The sequence below is a fragment of the Falco peregrinus genome, chromosome 7, assembly GCF_023634155.1.
Source record: "Falco peregrinus isolate bFalPer1 chromosome 7, bFalPer1.pri, whole genome shotgun sequence".
Classification (NCBI taxonomy): Eukaryota; Metazoa; Chordata; class Aves; order Falconiformes; family Falconidae; genus Falco; species Falco peregrinus.
The window spans coordinates 17,342,665-17,365,093 of record NC_073727.1 but is presented as its reverse complement, the minus strand read 5'-3'; the positions used below and the strand labels follow the sequence as shown (position 1 = coordinate 17,365,093).

Here is a 22,429-nt window from a genome sequence, read left to right as displayed (position 1 = left end):
TATAATCCAACCATCATTTGAACTTCTCTTTGAATAAGTAAAAGGCTGGGCTTAATCTTTTGCCATAAAATGGGGGGTTTATATCTAAAATTGTCTATTATTTTTTGAGATGCAATTATCATATTTATCCAACTGAATGCTGTTTCTTATACAATTTCTTTAAGGCTTTTTAACTAAGAGTTTTCAATGAGAGTATTTACAATTATCAGGACAATGACAATATTTTTTTCTCTTGAAGAAATACTATCTTGAAAGATGCCACTTGAATGAAGTTTCTTTCTAAGCACAGCATTCATGCTAACTGGTTTACCTTTCCAGGGAGGAAAGATATCGCGACTTTTAAGTCTTTTTAAGCTAGAAGAAAATAAAGGAAAAGCAGGACTGATGTGAAGAGGGGAAGGAAACACACTTATTAAACCTTGAGAAGGATGGTGCCGTCTTGTGTGCTTTACACAGCACTGAATATGGTGACAACCATCAATAAATTAACATTACTTGTAATAAAACCAGTACTGTTTATTTATATGCTTTTGCTATTTGAAAACCTTTAAAAGTCCTACTGTGCAGTTCTACAAAAACTTCTTATGTTCAGAATAAATAAGTACAGAGGTGGTTGTTTCAGCATGACAAACAAAGGTGAGTTACCCAGGAGGAATGTTCCTTCATCTGATGCTGGTTGCTATGAGGCCCATTTGCATGGCCACGCCAAAAACAGTTTTGACAGAGCTGGTAGTTGTGGCACTGCTGGCATCGGTACCGGAAACCCATCATGCTCTCACACCGGCAATACGAACATTCCACGGGATGGAAGACTTGGTGGAGATGGGGAAGGAGGCGAGGGGTGGAAGGAAAAAAAAAAAAAAAAAAAAGAAAAGAAAAAAAAAGTAGTAAGCAAACTTTACTAAAACCTCAGCCATCAAATTTCCCTGGAGTTTCCAAACCGTCCCCCAGTTCTTAACCACTTGTTATTCTGGGCAGATCATGGATTTTGGTTGCAGAGCAGGTAATTTCAGTAAGATTAACAGTAAATTTAATGTGAGGACAACATTGCAGTTCCACCTGACAAATTCAGTACTTCTTCCTTCAGCTTCCTCCCTCCTTGGATACACTCAGACCCAGAAGTCCCTGTGGAAGTCCAACAACACTGAGAAGACATACGAGTGGACAGGGAAAGCAGAAAGGCTGTATTCATAAAGGTTACTCCTGCCTGAGGAGATCACTTTGCCCTAGAACCAGCTGAGAGCGCTTTTCACAGCAGAGGCAAATTCAGAGCCCTGCAAGGGGCTTCTGCTCTTAATTGCCTCTCACCAAGGAACTTCCCTTGCTCCTCCCCAACTGTGAGCTGCCTCTTGTACCTCTACAGCTTAAACTGAAGAAATCCTCAGCATCTTAACATCTCAAGAATTGGAAATTTAAATTCAATTAGGTAGGAATGAGTCACCATCAGAAGCAGGCTTAAGTTTTGGGGTTTTTTTGTTTTTTGTTTTTTTTTCCTAAAAGCTTCTTCCCTGTTCTTCTACCCACAAACAATCAGAGCCTTGCTCCATTGAAGAGAGAAGTCTACAACAAACAAAAGAGGAAGGTGAGAATGAGGTAAAGGGGATATCTTAAATGTCAAATGCATCTTAAAAAGGTGAAGCACAGGAAACAGCATGGAAAGGTGAAGGAAGGTGAATTACAGGAGCAAATGTTTTGGCATTGCCTGTAATTACTTAGGCTCTAGACTGACAGCAGGTATACATAACTGTGCTATGGAGAAGACCACAGGAAAAAATTGAGCAGCTCACTGTCCCATCAGCTGAAATTCTTAGCTATGTCTGTTATGAGACATATAAGACTACTGAAAGATGTAAAAGAAATAATTATAAAGAGTCTGGAGTTTTGATCTATGATAAAAAATGATGACTTGTCTGTTCTAACTGAGACTTGGTGCAATACTGCACAGGGCAATAAAGTTAACGTAGAGAGATACGGCTTCTACAGGAGGTTTGGCCAGTTAAACAGCCCAGAAGTGCCTGCTACCTCAAAAGCAGATATAAATGCCAAGGTGTTGAAAACACAGTTAAAGCAAAGACAACTTGAGCATTAACCTGATCAGGAATGCCATGGATAACTAATTCAAGAATATCAGGTGGATGACACTTTATTGCAGCACGTAGCAACACTGTATATACAGCAAAGAACTTGATTGTGGGTAGGTGATTTCAATACACAAATTCCCATTGGGAATGGATTGTAGAGGGACTGATGACTTTTTTTTCCTTTTCTTTTTAATAGAACAGGTAGAGAAAGCAATGAAAAAGAAAGACTTCTGCATTCGTATCAGACAGCAGAAAAGAACTGGCTGAAAAAGATGACAAGTGACCTTAGGTCAACATGCCAACAGAGAAATTTTGTGAATTTTAGGAAGTGGAGAAGAGAAAACATGGCTTCAATGTGGCAGATTTCAGTAAACCCATGAGAATTAGTAGGCAAGTTACAAGAAGAAACAGTTCAACAAGAAAACTGAGTTAGGAGGATTGTCAGTCCCTTTAAAAAGTTATGCTAAAGAAACAAGCGTGAACTACCTCAGAGCAGAGAAAAGAGCAGACTGCAGTAAAGGATGAATGTGGCTAAAATTTAAGGGCTCCTAAATAATCTAAAATTCAAAAGGAAGTCTACAGAAGTGAAAACGAGGACAAACGATTAACGAAGGTTAAAATATTTAGGGACAAAGAAAGAAAGAATGAGAGGAAAACGAGGAGGGGATCTAAGAGAGACATTACATTAATTGTAATTACGATCTTTAAAGGGGTGTGAAATTATCCATATATAACTACTGACTCCTCATCTTATTTTAACTAGAATATATACTGGAACAAATAATAAAGCAAAGTACTGTACGCACCTGCAGAACACCAGAGAAATGAGCCATGGACTACATTTGCCAAAACAACCTAATATATTTCCATGACAGACTAATTGACCTTGAAAATAGGAAACAGGCATCAAATGTCTATGACATTTATAGACTTATAGAACGGTTTGGGTTGGAAGGGACCTTAAAAGCTCACCCAGTTCCCACCCCCCTGCCACAGGCAGGGACCCCTCCACCAGCCCAGGCTGCTCCCAGCCCCGTCCAGCCTGGCCTTGAGCACTGCCAGGAATGGGGCACCCACAGCTGCTCTGGGCAGCCTGGGCCAGCGCCTCGCCGCCCTCACAGGGAAGAATTTCTTCCTCACATCTCACCTACATCTCCCCTCTTTCAAGTTTAGAGCCTAGCCTATTCCCCCTTGTCCTATCACTATGGGCCCTTCTAAAAAGTCCCTCTCCAGCTTTCTTGTTGGCCCCTGTCCTGGTTTCGGCTGGGATGGAGTTAACTTTCTTCTTAAGAGTGAGTATGGTGCTGGGGTTTGGCTCTGATGTGAAAACACTGTTGATAACCCACTGATGGTTTTAGTTGTTGATGGGTAATGTTTATACTAAGTCAAGGATTTTTTGGTTTCTTGGGCCCTGCCAGCCAAGATGCTGGAGGGACACAAGAGACTGGGAAAGGACACAGCCAGGGCAGCTGACCTGAACCAGCCAACAAGGTATTCCACACCATGGGACGTCATGCCTGGTATATAAACTTGGGGGGATCATTGCTTGGGGAGCTGGGCATCCGTCAGCGGGTGGGGAGCAGTTGTACTGTGCATCACTTGGGTTTCTTTCTCCCCTTTCCTTTGGATTTTATCCTTTTATCCACCTTTTCAGTATAACTGTTGTTCCTATTGTTATTGTTCTTACCTTTTTTTGTGTTTAAATTATTCAATTGTTCTTATTTCAACCCTTGAGTTTCACATTCCTTTCGGATTCTCCTCCCCACCCCTCCAGGTGAGCAAGGGGCTGCGTGGCACCTGGCTGCTGGCTGCGGTTAAACCGCAACAGCCCCCTTTGGGTACTGTCACCAATTTTTCATTTTACCTCAGTAATTCTTACAAAATTGGTGTCCTGTGATATTCTCATGACAGAGGCAAACACACATTAGATGAAAGGACTGTAAACCAGATGTGAATCTCATTGGAAAAAGACCAGAGAGCAGTTAATTGTCAAAATGAAAAGATCTAATGAGCAAAGGGCTTTATTCCAGGTCATGCACTGATCAATATTTCTCATAAACATACTGAACTATCATCAAAAATGTCTGATTTAGGGCACCACATTTCAAGGAAGATGTGGGTTAATTTTAAGTACAGGAGAAAGCATTAGAACTGTCCAAACTGTATCTAGTAGACATCTCGGTTATGAGTAGACTGAGAAAGTTATCATCAAACATGCAAGAGGTACTTACAAAAATAGCAATACATTCTCCAGAGCCAGTGGCCAAAAAACAGGAGGTACTTAAGGGTTTAAACTGCAATAAGAAAAAATTCATGCTAGAACATTAGGAAAAAACTAAACTTTCTCACCCTAAGAATATTTAAACACTGATCTCATCCCAGCCTCAAGTCCAAAGAGATGTTGAAAATTGTTGATAGAGGATTTTAAGCAGCAGCAAGGCAGATCTTTCAAGAATGTTTACATATGTTTGAGTTTGCCTTTGGAGAGAGAGATGGGTGAAGTCACAGGTTCCCAAAGCTTCTTCCTGCACATGCACACACCCCCGCACTCTCCTGCAATATCCTTTCTGCCTGCAGCAGGGTTGCTGTCTCCTGCTAAGCCCGAGCATTAGGTCACTACCTTAATGAAAGCCAATATACTGCTATCAGCTGCTCACAGCATGTTCTGTCTGCCCCTGAGTATCCCTCCATCTTGTCTCTTCTTCCCCACCTTTTCAAAAATGCCTCTTATCTTCTCTGACACCATGCATTTAGAAGAGGTTACTATTGATGAAAAGGGGGGGGGGGGGGAACCCCCTTGGAATTGATATGCTTGATTTAGGAAAGCAATAATAACATTCTGATAAAATAAAACATTAGGCAAAATAATAATGGTGACAGCGCTGAACATACTGCAAAAAGCATACTCGCAAAACGACTGGTAAAGAGAAGATTGGAACAATCAGTATCACAGATTATTAAATCACAGGAAAGGTATCTGGCCATCAAGACAGAAACCAAGGAAGTGCACTTTTTGGTTTGTCTGCCAGGGTATTTTGTTTGGGGTGGGTTGTTTGGTTTTTTGTGGTTTGTTTCCCCCCTGCCCCAAACGTGACAAGATTTAGCTATGGATGGGAAACAAATAAATCAAGTGGACCAGTATGCTTCCTCCCAGTAGCAACCTGCTATCTTCCCCTTCCAGGCTTACTGGCAGGTGGTATGTCATGATCAAATGCAGATATTACTCTTTTCCCATTTTTTTGTTCATTTCTGAATGCTGTAAAATACGGCGTTGCAAACTATTTTCTCTCCTGTTCAGATCACTTTCCACACTCCCACCTGCATAAATCCAACCGACTGAGGTTGCCATAAAGCAGTCAACTGAAAATGTTTTTCACATCATTGACATGCCCAGCTCCAAGTCACATCTGAGCCACCATGACCCCTCCCTGCCTATGGACTGCAAGAGTTCACCTCATGTCCCAGTCCATTTTTCCTTTCTCCTTCCTATTCTTCCTTTCCTGCCTCTGAAAGGCTTGTTCTAACCAAAATGCTCCTCATGCTTCATTTTCTTTGCCTCAGTGATCTGAACGCTTCTTTATTGTTGATACCTTCTCTTTTGAAGGTGTCCCTTCACCCAAGGCTCCCTGTCACATATGGGAGTGGGAGTTTTAAAGCTTCTCTCCACTTCCCACTGCTTCCAAGCCTTCAGTCATTCCCTTTTCTGGCTGCCAGAATTCCAGACTCAAATTTCCTATAGGTCTTTCTTGAAAGAGACCACCTGCTCCTTCCTCCCTTCACTCCTGCCAGCAGACCAGCTCCCTATGGAAAGTGCAGGAAGTGCAGCAGAGAGGCAGCTAGAGAGACTGGACCAAGAACCCAGTTCTGGCTGAGAAAAAATCCTCCTTTCTCTGACTCCTGATCATGTATCTGTATTCAGCAAGTGTTTGCTTTCCCTTCTTTTTCTTCAACTGGTACAATCAGTGACTGTCGCTGTATTTCAGGTCCCTCCCAAGCATTCTGCCCCATGCTGCAGGACACGTCCTTCTACTTCCCATCCTGTCTGAGCCACCGTGGGGCTGGGGGGCTGGCATCACTAGCTCTGCTCAGGCTCCTGCATTGCAGAGTATCCCTGACAGAAATCTTGTCACAAAACTAACCTCACCCATCAAAGCTGTGCCCTCTTCTCCTTTCAACTCTGCCAGCCTCCGAAATTCTTCTAAGTAATATCTAACTCTTTGTTAAAGCCTTAACAGTATCTGTGCCATCAGTATTTAAATCTTCAGTCATCAATTTTCAAGTCACTACTCAAATCTCCTCTCTCTCCATTCCCATTTCTTCTCTGATCAGGACACGTAAAATTCTTCCAAATGACAACCAGAACAATGTGGTGTGACCTTTCTCCTCTCCTGCCCTCCTCTGTCACACAGACACTTCTCATTTGCTCTGTTCTACAAATCCCTGATTTATTCAAAGACCTTCTTGTGCCACCTTGTGATTTACCTCAGACTCCTCACAGCTGTTCCTTCTTTATTATTATTTTCTTTGGTCTGTTCCCTTTGCTCTGCAACACCAAAATATACACATGATTTAGGTTTTTAAATTCCAAGGACAAAAATATTTAACTATTTTCTTCTATAGCCCCACGTTCCTTTTGTCTCTAAGCCCACTGAGGGCACGCTTACTGTCTGATGTCCCTCTCCTTCAGTTTGAGTGTAAGAAATCCCTCTGCCTCTCACATTTCCACAGAAACTGTTGTGGTCAAAATCCCTTATTACTGTTCCCCATTCAAATGTGGGTACCTTTACTCCACCACTAATCTTTGAACTGCAAACCCCAAATCTGACCTTCCTCCTTGTCTTGAAATCTCCATCTACTGCCCTGGCTCCATCTTTTTATCTTCTATTTTTACTGCTGATGCCAAAACCCAGTGCTCTGTCTAGACAATGCCCTCCCCACGGGGGGCTATGGTTAAGGTCTTCCAGAATATGATAGTAATATAAATGACAGATTGCTAAAATGAAATAACAAAGAAGAGCTTTAGAGGAAAATTGTGCATCCATATTTTGGATGTTTCAAATCACCCTAATTTTAAAGATACATGAGAGAATTAAGAGAGATGCAGAACTGAATGATCAGAGACTGGCCCGGAACTGAACAGCATGGTCAAGTTGCCTGCTTACACATGACAGTATTTCTGCAGGAAGAATATTCTCAGTAACAAAATGTAGATAGAACTAAAAAGGGGAAAAGAAGAGAGCCTTTAGTAAATTGTGAGGAAGAAATTCCCAAAGACATTAAAAATAAACTAGCAGGTAAAGGAAAATGAAAATATGACAGCTGCAAAATAAAAGAAATCAAAGAGGAGATAATAAAAACAGAAAGCTAAAGCATGATGAAGATGTAATAATTCAGCAGTTTCACATAAAATATGTTTCAGGGACAATGTGGAAAAAATCCCACTGTTCAAAACCTGGCTAAGACAGAATTAATGCTGGAGAAAAAACAATTTGAGGAATTTGCCATGACTATAAACACAAACTTTTATTATGCTATTCCTTTGCATGTGGTACTCATAGCTACATCTGTAAACAAGACATACTGCTACAAGATTTTGCTTTGTGCTAATGGACACAGGCCAGCAACATTGATGTGTACATCCATAACTTTTAAATGCTATTACTCCAATGTAAAATGTGTACAACTGATACTGTTAGCTATGAGATAAAAATTCCACAGAAAGCCTATTATTCCAAATACTGTATTCCTTATAAAGCTGTATGTAATTTTACCACAAAAATCATGCTTAGTATATAATGTACATGCTAAGCTACAGGTTTCAATGCTGACTTTCAGATCTTCCTGTGGAAACTATTCAAATGAGCAGAAGGAGAACTCTTGCAGGAGATTAACATCCTCAGCTAAAAATCCATGGATAGAGGTCTGCTTAGGTGGCAGTCAGAGCAGGATTCTGCACCTTCCTGTTGACTAAAGCTGGAACCTGACCTCCTTGGTCTAAATTAACAGTTGTGGATACATCCAAATACTTTCTGGTCCTGCGTTCTGCTGCTAAATCTCTAAACAAAAGCTAGTCTCTGGGACTAAACACATTCTGCTCCATTCAGTGCAGTGGAACGCTGGTTTACAACCTGTGGTCTATGGGACATGTGGATCTGGTGGACCACTTCAGCAGGATTACTGATGGGTTACATCCGCAGGTTATGATGAACAGAAACAATCTGGCACGTGCAATACAGCAGAACTGTTTAAAATTATCTGCATTCCACTGGAAAGCTTAGGGACCAGCAAACCAGAGTAAGACTGAAACGTAATACAGATTTTGTATCCAGAAAGAAACGATGGGTGTAAAAACTCACAGAATACCACCAGTGGTACACACTCCAAGGTGTCAAGTCAGATGATGGCTCTAAGCAGGGCATGGAAAAACACAAGTGTATCACAAGTCCCAGCCTGAGTTGTGCAAAGACTCTGCTGAGTAGCAGCTTAACATTTCCCTACACTGTAAAAATGCTACACCAAATTATTACCCTTACCCAAGTTATCACAGACAGGAACAAACACACCAGAGCAGCATGGACTGAAAAATCTTTGCAGAGGAGTATTTTTGAAATGTGCTTTCAGATGTTTGCTATCACTAGTGTATGCAAGTGATGCTGTGCCTCTTAGAAGTGGATAAGTCTTCTTAATTATAATGATATCTACAGCAGCTGGTAGCTTCCTTTCCCTTTCTTTAAAGCAATCATCTGGAGAATCTAAATAATTTAAAACTGGGTTTTAAGGGCAAGAGTTCACAATCAGAAGAGCCTTCCATAATGACAACTTACAACTCAGGCAGTGCAGGCAATTACCTATTGCTAGTACAGAAGATTTTAACGCTACATTTTTCTTATTAAGCCTTTTCCTTACCTACTGACAACACAAGGACAATGCAGAGCTCCATCAAAATGCCAAGATTCCCTAAAGCAAAAATGGAAAAAATTTTGGCTCCTGAGTAATCATGAAAACATTGACTCAAAATCACAATAAGGAAGAAAGGAAGAGTAGTTTCTTGATGGATGTCAGTGACACACTCAGAGCAGCAAAGGCCAGACCGACTCAAAAGCACAAGTTTCTGTCACTGGAACTCCTTTACCACCATCAGGATAATTCTGAAATAATTCTGAGTCTGCCTGTAAACTTATATTTCTTAATGGAAACTAGAATTCACAGAAGCCTGAGGAAGCACAGAGAGAAAGAAAAGTGTGAAAATAAGGTAATTCTGCTTCAGGAAAGGCAGAGAAATGGCAACGCAACCCACCCAGACACTGAAAACACTGCTCAGCCACTGACCTGCCCATCTGGAAGGGAGGAGGGGAAGAAAGGGAAAGGTGCTGGAGATGGGACACAGAGCACCGAGAGGTGCCAGAGCTCTGCAACGACAGAGCCTGGCCTCAACCAGCCTCCACTCGACCTCCCGTGAGGGGAATCATGTTGTTAGAGGGGAGTTTAAAGATGGTCTGTGCACGTCAGAATCCCTGTCAAAACACCAGCATGACTGGTGCATCCTCCTAGGAAACCACCTTCCTCCTTTCAAGAAATGTGAAAAAGCCAAAAAGAAAAATGGCATTACCAGAGTTCTGTAGATTTTTAAGCTTTTTTTAATTTTCTTTCCTGTTTTTTCAAAGGGAAGCCAAAAATTAACTCCACTGTGAGCCTCTGTCTTCCCTTGTGAAAAGTAAAAGATTTATCCCAGCTGAGGCTGCTCAGCAGCTGCTAAATAAAATTTTTGTTATTTTAGGAAAGTCAGAAATTCTCAATCCCATTCAGAAATTACTGAAGTTATTTTGATCTTTTTGGGAAAGTTGAAGATTTGTCACAGAAGGTGGTCAAAGCTTGAGTTATAATACCTGACCAAAGAATTACTTGACACAGTTTAAAAAAAAAGAAGTTATGGAACACTTTTTAATTGGGAACTCCTAAACAGGAACTGCTTTCTCCCTACTGCACATATTTGTTGGGGGTTTTTTTAAGTGTTGTGTATCAGGCAAGATACAATCCTTACCCTAGAGAGTCTACGAGCTAGCAAAGTATTTCTACAAATGTTAATATAAGCTTAAGATAACAGCAGTGACAAGTTTAAAAGCTAGACATTCTTTCCTATATTATCCCTTTGCTATATATGAGAGGGAGAAAACAGCCTGAAGACTCCTTCCACTTGCATTTACCAAGAACCCTCTTTCTACAAAAGCGTAACAAACCAGATTAGAATGCCTGCACAAAAGCATATTGTGATTATGCTGCCTATTATCATGCAAATAGAGAAATAACATGCCAAGCTATTTGTTTAGATCAATACATGCAATCCATGGGGTTTATCTGACGCCTTGAGAGAAAAGAGATGTGATTTTTTACCTCTAAATGCTATTTTGTCAATAAAACAAGTTCGGTTCAGAGCTTAATTGCCTCTTGCTTGTATCAGCGTTGAAGACAACCAAGGAAACTGCAGGATTTTTTTTTTTAAAGGTGCCATCTGAGGTGTTCAAGTGGCTCTGCAGTAACTCAGCAGTGATTGTCACAGTAATTAATGAGAATACCTACAAGCTGTGAAGATGACAAGCATCTGGCTGTGGGGAAAGGTTAGGAAAGAAAAGTACCACACTGACAAGGTGCAATCCAGAGAAAACTAACTTGCAGGGGATATTAACTAACTCCAGAACAAGACCACTACTAAACAGATACTACGGGGAAAAGCGTTCAAGATAGTAAAGACACAAAGGATGGATCTTTATGGACTGAGTCCATTTTTATCAAGTAGACATTGTTTACAGGCTCATGGTGGAAGAGAAGAACTTCAGGGAATGATAAAGTGGGATTTTCATTTCAATCATACCTAGAATCACAAAAAGCACTGAACAGCTGAGGATGGAAGTGACCTCTGAAATGACTAGAAAGGCATCAAGCAGAAGAAAAGATAACAGCTAGTAGGGCAGGGCTTTTGAAGGGTGATAACATGACTTTACTCTGTGGGGAAGGAAACAAAAGATGAAGTTTAGTTTAGGGGTGAAGGAAAAAAGTGGGGTTTTTTCTAGAATTCACATACAAAACATCATACGCATATACTGCGTACAACTGTACAAGAAGTTAAACACACCACCTTTTTGGCCACTAAACACAGCAATAGTTTCAATACAATTGCACAACCTTCTGCAGTAAACCTTTTTGCTTCCCTGAACTCCATAAAGCCCTCTCAGCCAGATGATTCTTTCATCACACTTTCTCACTGTTAAACTTCAGTTTTCCATCCTTTATTGCTCCTTAAATACTTTCCATAGGCAGTAAACACAGGAAATTTTAGCTAAGAAGAGGTCTGGAAGTGAGAGGAGCTCAGCATTTACCTCCCACAGTGAGCACTGAAGTGAATCGTGCTCAAATACTATTCAAGGCAGGCATTTGAGCGGGTACCAAAATCTTTGGGAGATAGCACTTGAAAGCATATGTTAAAGCATGGTTCAAGTGAAGTTTTTTTTAAAAGCTCCAGAACAAACAAGAACATATAGAGAATATAGTTTTTCTGCTGTGTTGTGGGGGTTTTTTTCCATCTTCCACTACTAGTGGTACTAGAACTCTAAAACTGATCTTGTTTTGCATTGTTGCTGATGATTTCAAAAAGAACATCTTCATCCCAGAAGCACAGAACACTTTCACTGCAACAAAAGTCTGGGCTTAAATGCTCTGAGATTAAGTCCGTTACAGTGGAACGATGAAGGCATTAAGCGCTTCATTACGTGAGAAAGAACAGCATATTTACATATGTGGAACAGAAACCTTGCTCCAACCAGATGCTTCAAACAAGAAAATATTCCATTTACCATTTTCAACATGGGCAAGTCTGTGCATGAGAGGCAGCCACACAAGGCACTGAGGAGGTGGATCAGCCATCAACGTGTCTAAAAACATGTTTAGCATGATCTTTTTCTGCAAAGAAAAGACAAATAGAACTTAATAAGAAAAATGTCAATTCTATATACCAAAATCTACTTCAGCCTTAAAATCTATGACTCAACTTCTAACAGGACACAACTACTTTGCTCATGGAGTTTCAATTGGTATTAGACAAATAGTAACACCACAATGAAGTTATTAGTATAGACACGATATAATCATACAAAAATAAACGATAAACAGATGAACAGAAAACCCCAAGGAACGGAGGACTAGTCAGTCAGGATTGGTTCCTGAGTCACAGTGAAAGGTTCTTATTTTGAAGAGGAATACAACAAATGTGAGTGGAGGTCATTTAACAATGTAGAAAACAGCATTTCAAACATACAGACAGCAATGAAAAAGGTAGACATACGTAATTACCGCTAACATTCATACATGATCCATACAGTAAATGACTCTTTAAAAAGGTAAAATAAAAAGAAAAAGAGGCATGGGGAGAACCAGGCTAAGGTTTTACACAACTGTCAATTAACAGGTCTTTTCCAACCTAAACGATTGTATGAAAAACAAAACTGAAATGAAATCATTAGAAGGAAGTCAGGCATGTTAAGAGTAGTATTTTCTGAGGTTTCAAATTCAAGTGAGCAAGAGAAAATATGTGCTGCAAATACAAACAGATGGAGACAACCGGTAAGAAAAACAGCTACGCATATTATGGATACAAAGAAAGACTAGGTTGGCTTTTGCATACAATAAGCTGGATGCTTAAGAACTTCTCGTAGGCAGAAGACCAGCTGGTCTGATGGCACTTTTTTCTCACCTTGGCATATGGCAGTGGTAGGCTAAAAAGCATCCACAACAGGGAGGGTAAGCAGAGCTAGAGGAAAAGCCAGTCTGGTTTTCCAGCAGCTGTGAAACTAATTGTAGCTTTCACTTGCAACTAGCATGCCACAAATTAAGGTGTTTTTTGTTTGGAGTTTGTTTTGTTCTAATTAATGAGAAGGTTTATATTTAAACATCAATATTTTCATGATTACAGGCACCTAATACCTCTGCAACTAACTATCCTGGAAAGATAATTTAGAATTATTATTATCTATCGCAGTTACCATTAAGGAAAATTCTAAGAAATATTTAATCTTACTTCTTCCAACTTTTATAAGGTGTCCTTGTTCCAGTCTCTCTGCTTAATAAATTAAAAGCTTTTCCTGAACAGTTAACTGCTGCTACAAGAGAGTCCAAGAATTCCCTTTGCCAGACACAACACCAGACGCACTCACTACCTGGACAAGAACGCACGCCTGGATCCTGCCTGGCAATCCCAGCCCTCCCTCCTCCTCAAGGCCAAGTCATCCTTCAGGCTATTAATAGCTACACTTGGTCAACCTGCCTTCTCCTCCTCCTGGGTGAAGAAATCAAATTTCTTTTTAACAAATACACGTTTTATAAGGCCATGAAATGCTGTAAATATGCCAAACAAGGCCTTCTGCTAGAAGGAGAACCACAGTTATTAACTGGGAATTAACCGAGGGTGGTGTGTGATATCTGAGATCAGAAAGGGCTGCTTGTGTAACAGGAACCGTTGTGCTAATGATATTAAATGGCAGCAGCATCTGTAATTGATGCGCAGATTTTGTGTTTCAAATCTTAACATAATTACCTAGTTGCTTGTATAGTTACTGTACGACTTCATAAAAATGCCTCTAAGGTTCCCCATCTTGCCTTGGCTCTCATCTCTCATACTGTTTCACATCCAAGAATGTGAAGGTTAGTCCAAATAAGTACTGCTCACAGACAGACAAGTTTTCTGGAGACAAGACTCAGGATCCATTAGACATCATGGCAGTTTTTTAAAAGGGTAGAAAGGAGGACACTAGGAACTACCAGCCAGCCTCACCTCCATGCCTGTTAGGATCATGGGGCAGATCCTCCTGGAAAACACATTGAAGCATACAGAAGACAGGGAGGTGATTTGAGACAGCCAGCACAGCTTCATGAAGTGCAACTCCCGCCTAACTAATCTAGTGGCCTTCTATGATGCGACCATCGGTGGACAAGAGAGGAGCTACAGATGGCATGTACCTGGACTTCTGTAAGGCCTTTGAGATGGTCTATGACAATGTTCTGGCCACTAAATTGGAGAGATAGGGGTTTGATGGATGGACTCAGATAAGGAATTGGCTGGCTGGTCGCATCTAAGGAGTTATGCTAAATGGCTCAATGTCCAAGTTGAAACCAGTAACGAGCAGTGTCCCTCAAGGGTCTGTACTGGGACCAATACTATTTAATATCTTCACCAATGACATAGAGGGATTGTGTGCACCCTCAGCAAGTTTGCAGATTATAACAAGCCCAGTGGTGCAGTTGATTCACTGGAGGGGAGGGATGCCATCCAGAGGGACCTTGGCAGGCTCAAGGTGTGGGCTAGTTTGAACCTCATAAAGTTCAACAACATCAGGTGCACCTGGGTCAGAGCAATCCCCAATATCAATACAGGCTGAAGGACGAAAGGATGGAGAGCAGCCCTGCCGAGGACAACTTGCGGGTACTGGTGGATGAAAAATTGGACACAAGCCAGCAATGCACACTCACAGCCCAGAAAGCCAACTGCACCCTGGGCTGCATCAAAAGCAGCGAGGCCAACATATCGAGGGAGGGGATTCTCCCCCTCTACTCTCCTGAGATTCCACCTGGAGTAAAATGTCCAGCTCTGGGGCCCACGGCACAAGACAGACATGGACCTGTTGGAGCAGGTCCAGAAGAGGGCCACAAAAATTGTCAGAGGGCTGAAATAGGCTTTTCTTATGGAGAAGGCTGGGGTTCAGCCTGGAGAAGAGAAGGCTCCAGGGAGATCTTATTGCAGCCTTTCAATATATAAAGGGGGCTTACAAGAAAGACAGAGAAAGACTTCATACCAGGCCCTGTAGTGACAGGACAAAGGGCAATGGTTTTCAACTGGAAGAGGGTAAGTTTAGACTAGACACAAGGAAGAAATTTTTTTTTAACGAGGGTGATGAGACACTGGCACAGTCTGCACAGAGACATTGTGGATGCCCCATTCCTGGAAGTGTTCACAGTCAGGTTGAATGGGTCTTTGAGAGGCTTGATCTAGTAAAAGATGTCCCTGCCCACCACAAGTGGGTTGGACTAAATGATCTTCAGAGGTCCCTTCCAACCCAAACCATTCTACGATTCTATGACTCTACAATTAGACAGTGATATGTGATAAGCACAGTGGCAGAACCATCTAAACCTAGCTGGAGAGTTTCTTTCTGCTATAGACAAGGATGTTCCTCAAAGAAAAAAAAAAAATGGTTTCCTTTAAGCAACGAGAACCTTATGAATTGTCAAAACCTGTGTATGGAGTGATGTAACTTCCACGTAATTCACAAGAGGCAGTAGGGACACAGGGGTCTGGGTTTTTTCACAGCTACAGGTAGAATATTTTGCGACCTATTGACCAAAAAGAATCACGCAGCTTTATCACTGCTTGATCTTGTCTGTCTGGGTATAGGCATTCTCGGAAATGGCTGAGTTGACAGGAAAGCAAACAGCAGTCATCTCCTGGAAATTATGAATGTGTCAGAGAAGTAGCCTAGATAAAGCCCTTTCTTGTAGCTGGTCTAGTATTTCCTACTGGCTTCAGAACCCAACCATGGAGTAACCACAAAAACATCACTCAAAAGCCACAATTTGTGATGCAGCAACAGTCAAATAATCTGCCAGCAAGGTTCCAACCTCCAAGAATATAAACTGAAAATTAGTAAATGTGAAGGCACAACCAGTCACAAGGGTCAAATGCTCCCCAGGAGAACAAATGCATTTCTGCACAGATACTCTCTGTAATCACCTGCTTACTCTCTATCCCATCTTAATAATTGTTTTTACCATTGCTGTTAACATACCTACTTGTCTTAATAGCTCTGTAGTCTCAGATCTTGCAGGTGGGTGCATGGGCATGGTATTCTTATATTTAAAAAAATACCATAGGCTTGCTTCAATAGCAAAACCAGCCAGTTTTACTGTTACACTGCCAACATGCTTGTTCCAACAAGATGTTAATGCATGTATCTCCCCACAAAATACTGGCGCAAAACCACGTCCTCTGAGCCAACACAAAGATACGCGTTTTTAACTCTGCAGTGATCAAAACAAGTTATACTGAGCTAAGCAGCTGCCTATTAGGCCCCACCTGTACCTGTCTTGTGTTCAAACTGCAACTCTATCAGAGTATGCCTATGTCATCCTTTATACAGAAGACCATCCTGTCCTTAATAAATAACTCCTTACTACTCGCGTTAATAAGACTGCATGTCCTGACCATCCTTCTGACACCATTAAGTGCGTGCAGACAGTTCAGCTGTCAGCCACATCATCCATGAAGCCCAAGCCAACCAACGCTTTAGCAAAGCTTTCACGTAAGGCATGCACAGTGCCTGTCTATGCCTGACTCCATCACTCGTGCTACTGAGCTTCAACAGAATAACCAGCAGTTTGACTGTACCGAAGCCAAGCTCCTGGCTCCCAAGTCACTGAAGTGAACGCCACAGCTCAGGAGAAACACTGCAATTAAACTGTTCTGTAAATGAGAGATGAAGTGGACATGCCTCTGCAGCGACAGGACAGGCTGTGCCATCAATACAGAAAGTTTCCTACTAAGGCAGGGAATGTCATGGTGATACAACATCTCTGACAGACTGGCTGTAGCCAAGTGAACAAAGTCTTAAGAAAATTATGACATGACATCTTACATCTGCGGAAGCCCCCACTTGACCTAGAATACTAAACTATTACTGGAAGCTCTTCATACATCTGGAAGCCATCACAAAGAACGCAGTGCTTGCCAAAAGCATCCCAATAAACTCCATTTTGTGTGGGCAACAAGTTTGAATTATTCCATCTGTGACCCAAGAAATGAAAGAGAGTTGTAGAGTGTATACAATTACTGACACTTTTTTTGCCCATCTGCCCTTTCACCACTCAGAGAGCAGTAAATTATTGGCCTTTGGCACCTGAAAGAAGTGGCTCCCAGAACCATGATCTCCATGGGTAGCCAGGAACCACAGCTGGCCAGGAAGGATTTGTCTCATGGTAGTTTTACTTAAACGCTAGGGAACGTCCCTGGCGCTAGACATCAATCATGCATGCTTTTATTTTATTAAACCTGTGCCTGGTTTAACCACTCAGTCTCCCAAATGATTCCAGCATTCAGATCAGCTGTTAGTATCAGCTAGGAATCATTTTTAATAAACAGTTTCCATCTAACCACCCTGCTTGAGGGAATAAGAGAGTTTAATAGCATAGATGTGGTCAGACCGTTCCAGTGGGCCTTAGGACCACAGAACAGCTCAAGGCACTGCTCAGCTAACCAGTGTAAATGTAGCTTATACATCAGTCATGTAAATGCCGAAGTCTGAAACCCCACAGCTTTACCAATGCCATCTGGAAAGAATTTTTACAAAATGATAGGCTGTAAAAGGAGAATATCACACAAGTACCTCTGGGAAGCTTATTTTCAGATCCGGGAGGCCTAAGAAAATGGAATTAAATCTAAGACAGATTATCCATCTACTTCCCAGGACCTGTTTGTTTCAATGTTCCAAATAAATGAAAGAACTGTCATAGGGTACAGCATATATCTGGATTAATTAAAAAAAACATTACCACTGTCTGCAAACCTGGCCTTACACTAGGGATTTTGTTTTGCTGAATAAAATTGGAGCAAAGGAATTTCTAAAAGTGAATCAATATGAAGAATTAGCTTTATTGTTCATGGGAGCCAGTCAAAGAGTGCTAAGACATGCTGCAGGCAAGCCACATGCAAATCACAGAATCATTTAGGTTGGAAGAGACCTTTAAAATCATTGAGTCCAACCGTTAACCCAGCACTGCCAAGCCCACCACTAACCCATGTCCGTAAATGCCACATCTACGCATCTTTTAAACACCCCCAGGGACGGTGCCTCCCCCCCCTCCCTGGGCAGCCTGTCCCAGTGCTGGACACTCTTTCGGTGAAGAAATGTTTCCCAGTCTCCAACCTAAACCTGCCCTGGTGCAACCTGAGGCCGCTCCCCCTTGTCCTGTCGCTTGTGACCTGGGAGCAGACACTGACCCCCCTGGCTGCAGCCCCCTCCCAGGCAGCTGTAGGGAACGATCGGGTCCCCCCTGAGCCCCCTCCTCTCCAGGCTGACCCCCCAGCCCCCCCATCAGACTGGTGCCCCAGCCCCTGCCCCAGCCCCCTGCCCGGCTCTGGACACGCTCCGGCCCCCCAAGCTCTGTCTGGGAGTGAGGGGCGAGAACGGACCCCAGGGCTTGAGGGGCGGCCACACCAGTGCTCAGCCCTGCTGGCCACGATGTCGCTGACAAGCCAGAATGCCACTGGCCTTCTTTGGCAACCTGGGCACACTGCTGGCTCACGTTCAAGGGTAGTCAATATACCTCACTTGGCTACCATGGTAAGATTTGCATGAGGTACCTTAGAAATCTCAGCCAACTGTCAAAGTCTAGCTGGCTACACTAGCATCTCTTTATGATTAAGAGAGAAACTGTCACTTCCAGAGCGTAGGCTTCCGAAGAAAATGAAAACCCCATCCCTGTTCCCTTTGCAGACAATGGAAAGAGCATGTAGAGCTTAGAATCCAATTAGTCTGACTTCTGTAGCTCCATCGTGAGGTTGAGGTTTTATACCCAGCAGCTCCGCCACTGACATGAAACTTGGTTTGGTCGGATCAGTTTCCCTGTGTGTGTAGATGGCTTGCACTGACATACCAGAAAGGGTGGCACGTCTGTGGGAGCATGTATGGCCCAGAAACACCTCAGCCAGTACGGAAACAGAGCAAAATATTTATTACACTATTAGTAAAATAAAACTCTGTCCTCTAACTCACAGATGAGCTGGAGCCCTCACTGTTTCCTAAATCAAAGGCTGTTTCCTACTGTGTTGTTGTTTCAAATACACTAATTGCTAATTAACTACAGTTTAGCAAAAGAGACTATAAATTCTAAATCTAAATACTTCAGAAACAGATCTTCTGGAACATAATCATGACCAGGACCTAAACATTTACTTTTAGGCCTAAGATTATCTAGGTTCATGTTTAAAATTGATTTAAGGATTATTTACACGATTTACATTATCTCAAATTAGAAACAAATTCTTGGAACAATTAAATTACAAGTAAAATGACAAAGAAATAAAAAGCTCTTTTAAGATTATTATGACAACATCTAATCCAAACATTACATGTAATGGAAATATTTTGGAAAAAAACCACGCTATATCAATAAGCACAACAGTGAAACTGCTTTAAAAATAAACTATGTGTACACAATGTATTTTATACAGCCCCAACAAACTAGCAAGTGGTCTGCTGAAACTAATATTTTTAACACATGAGAGCACTTTAAAAAAAATAATCAAGGGAAAACAGTAAAACCACTGTGTTTCATGTTTTAGAAAATAAATAGGTCATCCTTGCTGTTCTTCTGATGGGGAACTGAAGTGTCCCTTCAAGGAGGCAAACAAACTAAAACTGCGCAAAATCCTTTAGCCGCCTAAAACCTAGACATGCTATTTTAAATTATTTAGACTGTCTTAAGACTGCTTAGGTTATACAGTGTGTATTACCAAACCCCCTCCCCTCCAAACTCCACACAAACTACAACCACCACAGCCAGTGGACTTCAGAAGAAAGCACTAGATTAACAAGCAACAGAAAATTCCTGTTTTGTTTAACTCTTACTTGTTGTGGGAAACAGGTCCGTACAGAATGCTCTGTGTATCCAAAAGAAGGCCCCTCAAACACAGCTGTTGGAAGTTTTAGAACTTCTTTCAAAAACTGATCAAACTTTGTAAATATCATAAGTCCATTTGAATCTGATATTTGAGAGAAAATATCTGTAAGAAAATATAATAAAAACCCTACAGTAAATACATGCTTACTACAGAAAAAATATTATTTCAATCCATTTCAACTGCAAGAAAGTTTTTTGTTTTATTCTGACAATTTCTTACCACTTGCTATCAAGATATAATTTATAAATGAATATATTTGAACATGCCACAATATAAATCTTCCTGTTTCCTCTATCCCATCTCATCCAGTCTTGAAAAAAGATTCTGCCAGTGCATTAACTGTAACAGCAAGAAAGCAGAAGCTAAGAGTCATTATAAAACTTAGAGAACATTACATCTTCAAGTTTATGCCTTCAAAATAAACCTACATAAAATCCTCTGAGAAATCTCCTAGAATTAAAAAAGTTGTAAGAATCACAAAGTCAAAACTGGCAAAACTCCTGGTAAATCTGGTGCACGTCAATGGCATGTTAAATTTAAATAACACAGCATTAGAAGAGAGCAGTCAGAAACTGGGGTGCAACGCCCTCCACCAAGGCTAAATCTCACCAGCCGTGCAGCTGAGTGGATGGGGAAGAAGAAATCTGATCTAATTTTTTATTAGAGATTCTGTGTACACTGAAGAGCTAGAAAAGGAACTTTCACTTGCAATGAGATGAGGTATGCTTTTTATTTAGCTACGTGGGGCTAAAGATGTTTCCAAAACCAAAAAGAAGATCAAGCAAGATGTTCAGCAATCTTGAGTATCTACGGAAAAGGAAAGGGAGGGAGGGTGGTCCCAGGCAGTGGCAGGGAAGAGGGTAGTTTTGCATGGATTTTCACTCCCAATGTAAAATACCCAGCTGTGGGTACGTGGATGATATCACAGAATGTTTTAAAGTGGGAATGGACATTAAGGACCCATTAAGTCCCACCACTCCCCCGCCATGGGCAGGGCCCCCTCCAGCCTGGCCTTGAGCACTGCCAGGGATGGGGCACCCACAGCTGCTCTGGGCAGCCTGGGCCAGCGCCTCGCCACCCTCACAGGGAAGAATTTCTGCCTCATCTCTCATCTCCATCTCCCCTCTCGCATGTAAAGCCATTCCCCCGTGTGCCATCGCCACCTGCCCTTGCCCAAAGCCCCTCCCCAGCTTTCTTGCCGGCCCCTTTAGGCACTGGCAGGTGCTCTAAGGTCTCCCCGCAGCCTTCTCCTCCCCAGGCTGAGCCACCCCAGCTCTCCCACAGCAGAGCTGCTCCAGCCCCTGAGCATCTCCCTGGCCTCCTCTGGCCCCGCTCCAGCAGCTCTGTGCCAGGAAGGATGTCTCCTGAGCCTCCTGCTCTGGAGTCCCTCTACCCCCTTACTGCACGAAGCTCAACTCCTCCAGCCGTTCCACATGACCAACCCAATGCTCCCAGCTCTCAAGTCTCAGAAAAGGTAAAAATATAGGAGAGATGTGTAGATAGCATTATAAGAAAATGATGTCATATAAAATATTAGGGACAGCTGCACACAGAAAAAGCAGAACTGTCCTGAGATCAAAAACCTCTTTGGAAAAAACAAATCTCTCGAACAGCAAAACTAGGTCTCTGATATACTTGCAGAGTCAGATTACTCTATAAAGGAAGATTTCTCTAATAAGAGCACTAATGTTAGTAAGACCTAAAATTTTCCAAGATGTGACAGAGACCAGAATTCTTCACTAACACAGAATCATCTATTAGGTTGTTTAAGACACCATCAGCAATTAAACATCAAAAAGGATATGTTGACAGAAAATAACCTTAAGTGATCAAAACTACGACCGTTAAAATAAGACTATTTCAGAAAGGCATATTTCTAGTAAACTGGAGAAATTATACCAGCCTCCTGAATGAACGAGCTTATGAAGAAGCCTACGATATCCGAGTTAAGGGTAATAAAGCCATCACTGGCTGAACAGACAAGCTTGAAGCTCTGAAACTCTTGTTGAATAATCTTATAAGCCATATTAGGAGAAATGGTGGAAAAGAGAAAAAAACAAAAAAGAAAAAAAAACAAAAAGAGAAATGGGGGGTTGGGGGAATGATGTATTTCAGAAAATTACGACAAGCAGAAAAATTATATTTAATCTGAAAATTAAATGCGAAAGAAAAGTCAGAATCAAAATGCACACAAATGAAAACTATGGGAACAACTAAAACTAATTAGAGCGCCAAACTTCCAGAATCCTAATCCATTCTAGATCAGAATTACTCCAGAACTGGCACATGGCACAAAACCTGAAAGTCTAGTAATAGATCTGTCAAGGTGGGACTAGAAGAACATGACTGGAATATAACAGCACTTGTATTTAAAAAAGGACGGAAATCTTCTGGGCATATTAATCTGAACTGAACAGTTCACCAGATTTAAATGATTTTAAAAGAGAAAGTAATTAAAGCTATGGAAATAAATTGAAAATGAGATAAAATGAAGAGGATATATCAAGGGTAAATTAAAAAAAAAAAACCCAAACACCAACAAAAAAACCCACCAAACTCCACTAACCTATATCTTGCAGTCATAGAAAAGTGGGTTTATAGTCAAAGCTCAACTCACTTAGTGGGGAAC

The 22,429-nt window shown here is 41.5% G+C and overlaps 1 protein-coding gene across 18 annotated transcripts in view; it reads right to left on the bottom strand.

Moving 5' to 3' along the window:
* The window catches only part of DTNB (dystrobrevin beta), a 214,843-nt gene that overhangs the window by 154,699 nt on the left and 37,715 nt on the right, over nt 1-22,429 (bottom strand). For 16 of the 18 annotated variants that reach the window (XR_008747996.1, XR_008747997.1, XM_055809646.1 and 13 more), the window contains 3 exons: nt 19,748-19,902; nt 11,930-12,035; nt 646-812 (listed from right to left, as the gene is read on the bottom strand). Coding sequence is in view for 16 of the 18 variants with exons in the window: in XM_055809646.1 (XP_055665621.1) it covers nt 646-812; nt 11,930-12,035; nt 19,748-19,902 (428 nt within the window). In the remaining 2 variants the exon portion in view is untranslated. The remainder of the gene's footprint in view (nt 1-645; nt 813-11,929; nt 12,036-19,747; nt 19,903-22,429) is intronic. The other 2 variants (XM_055809648.1, XM_055809657.1) reach the window with 1 other exon arrangement.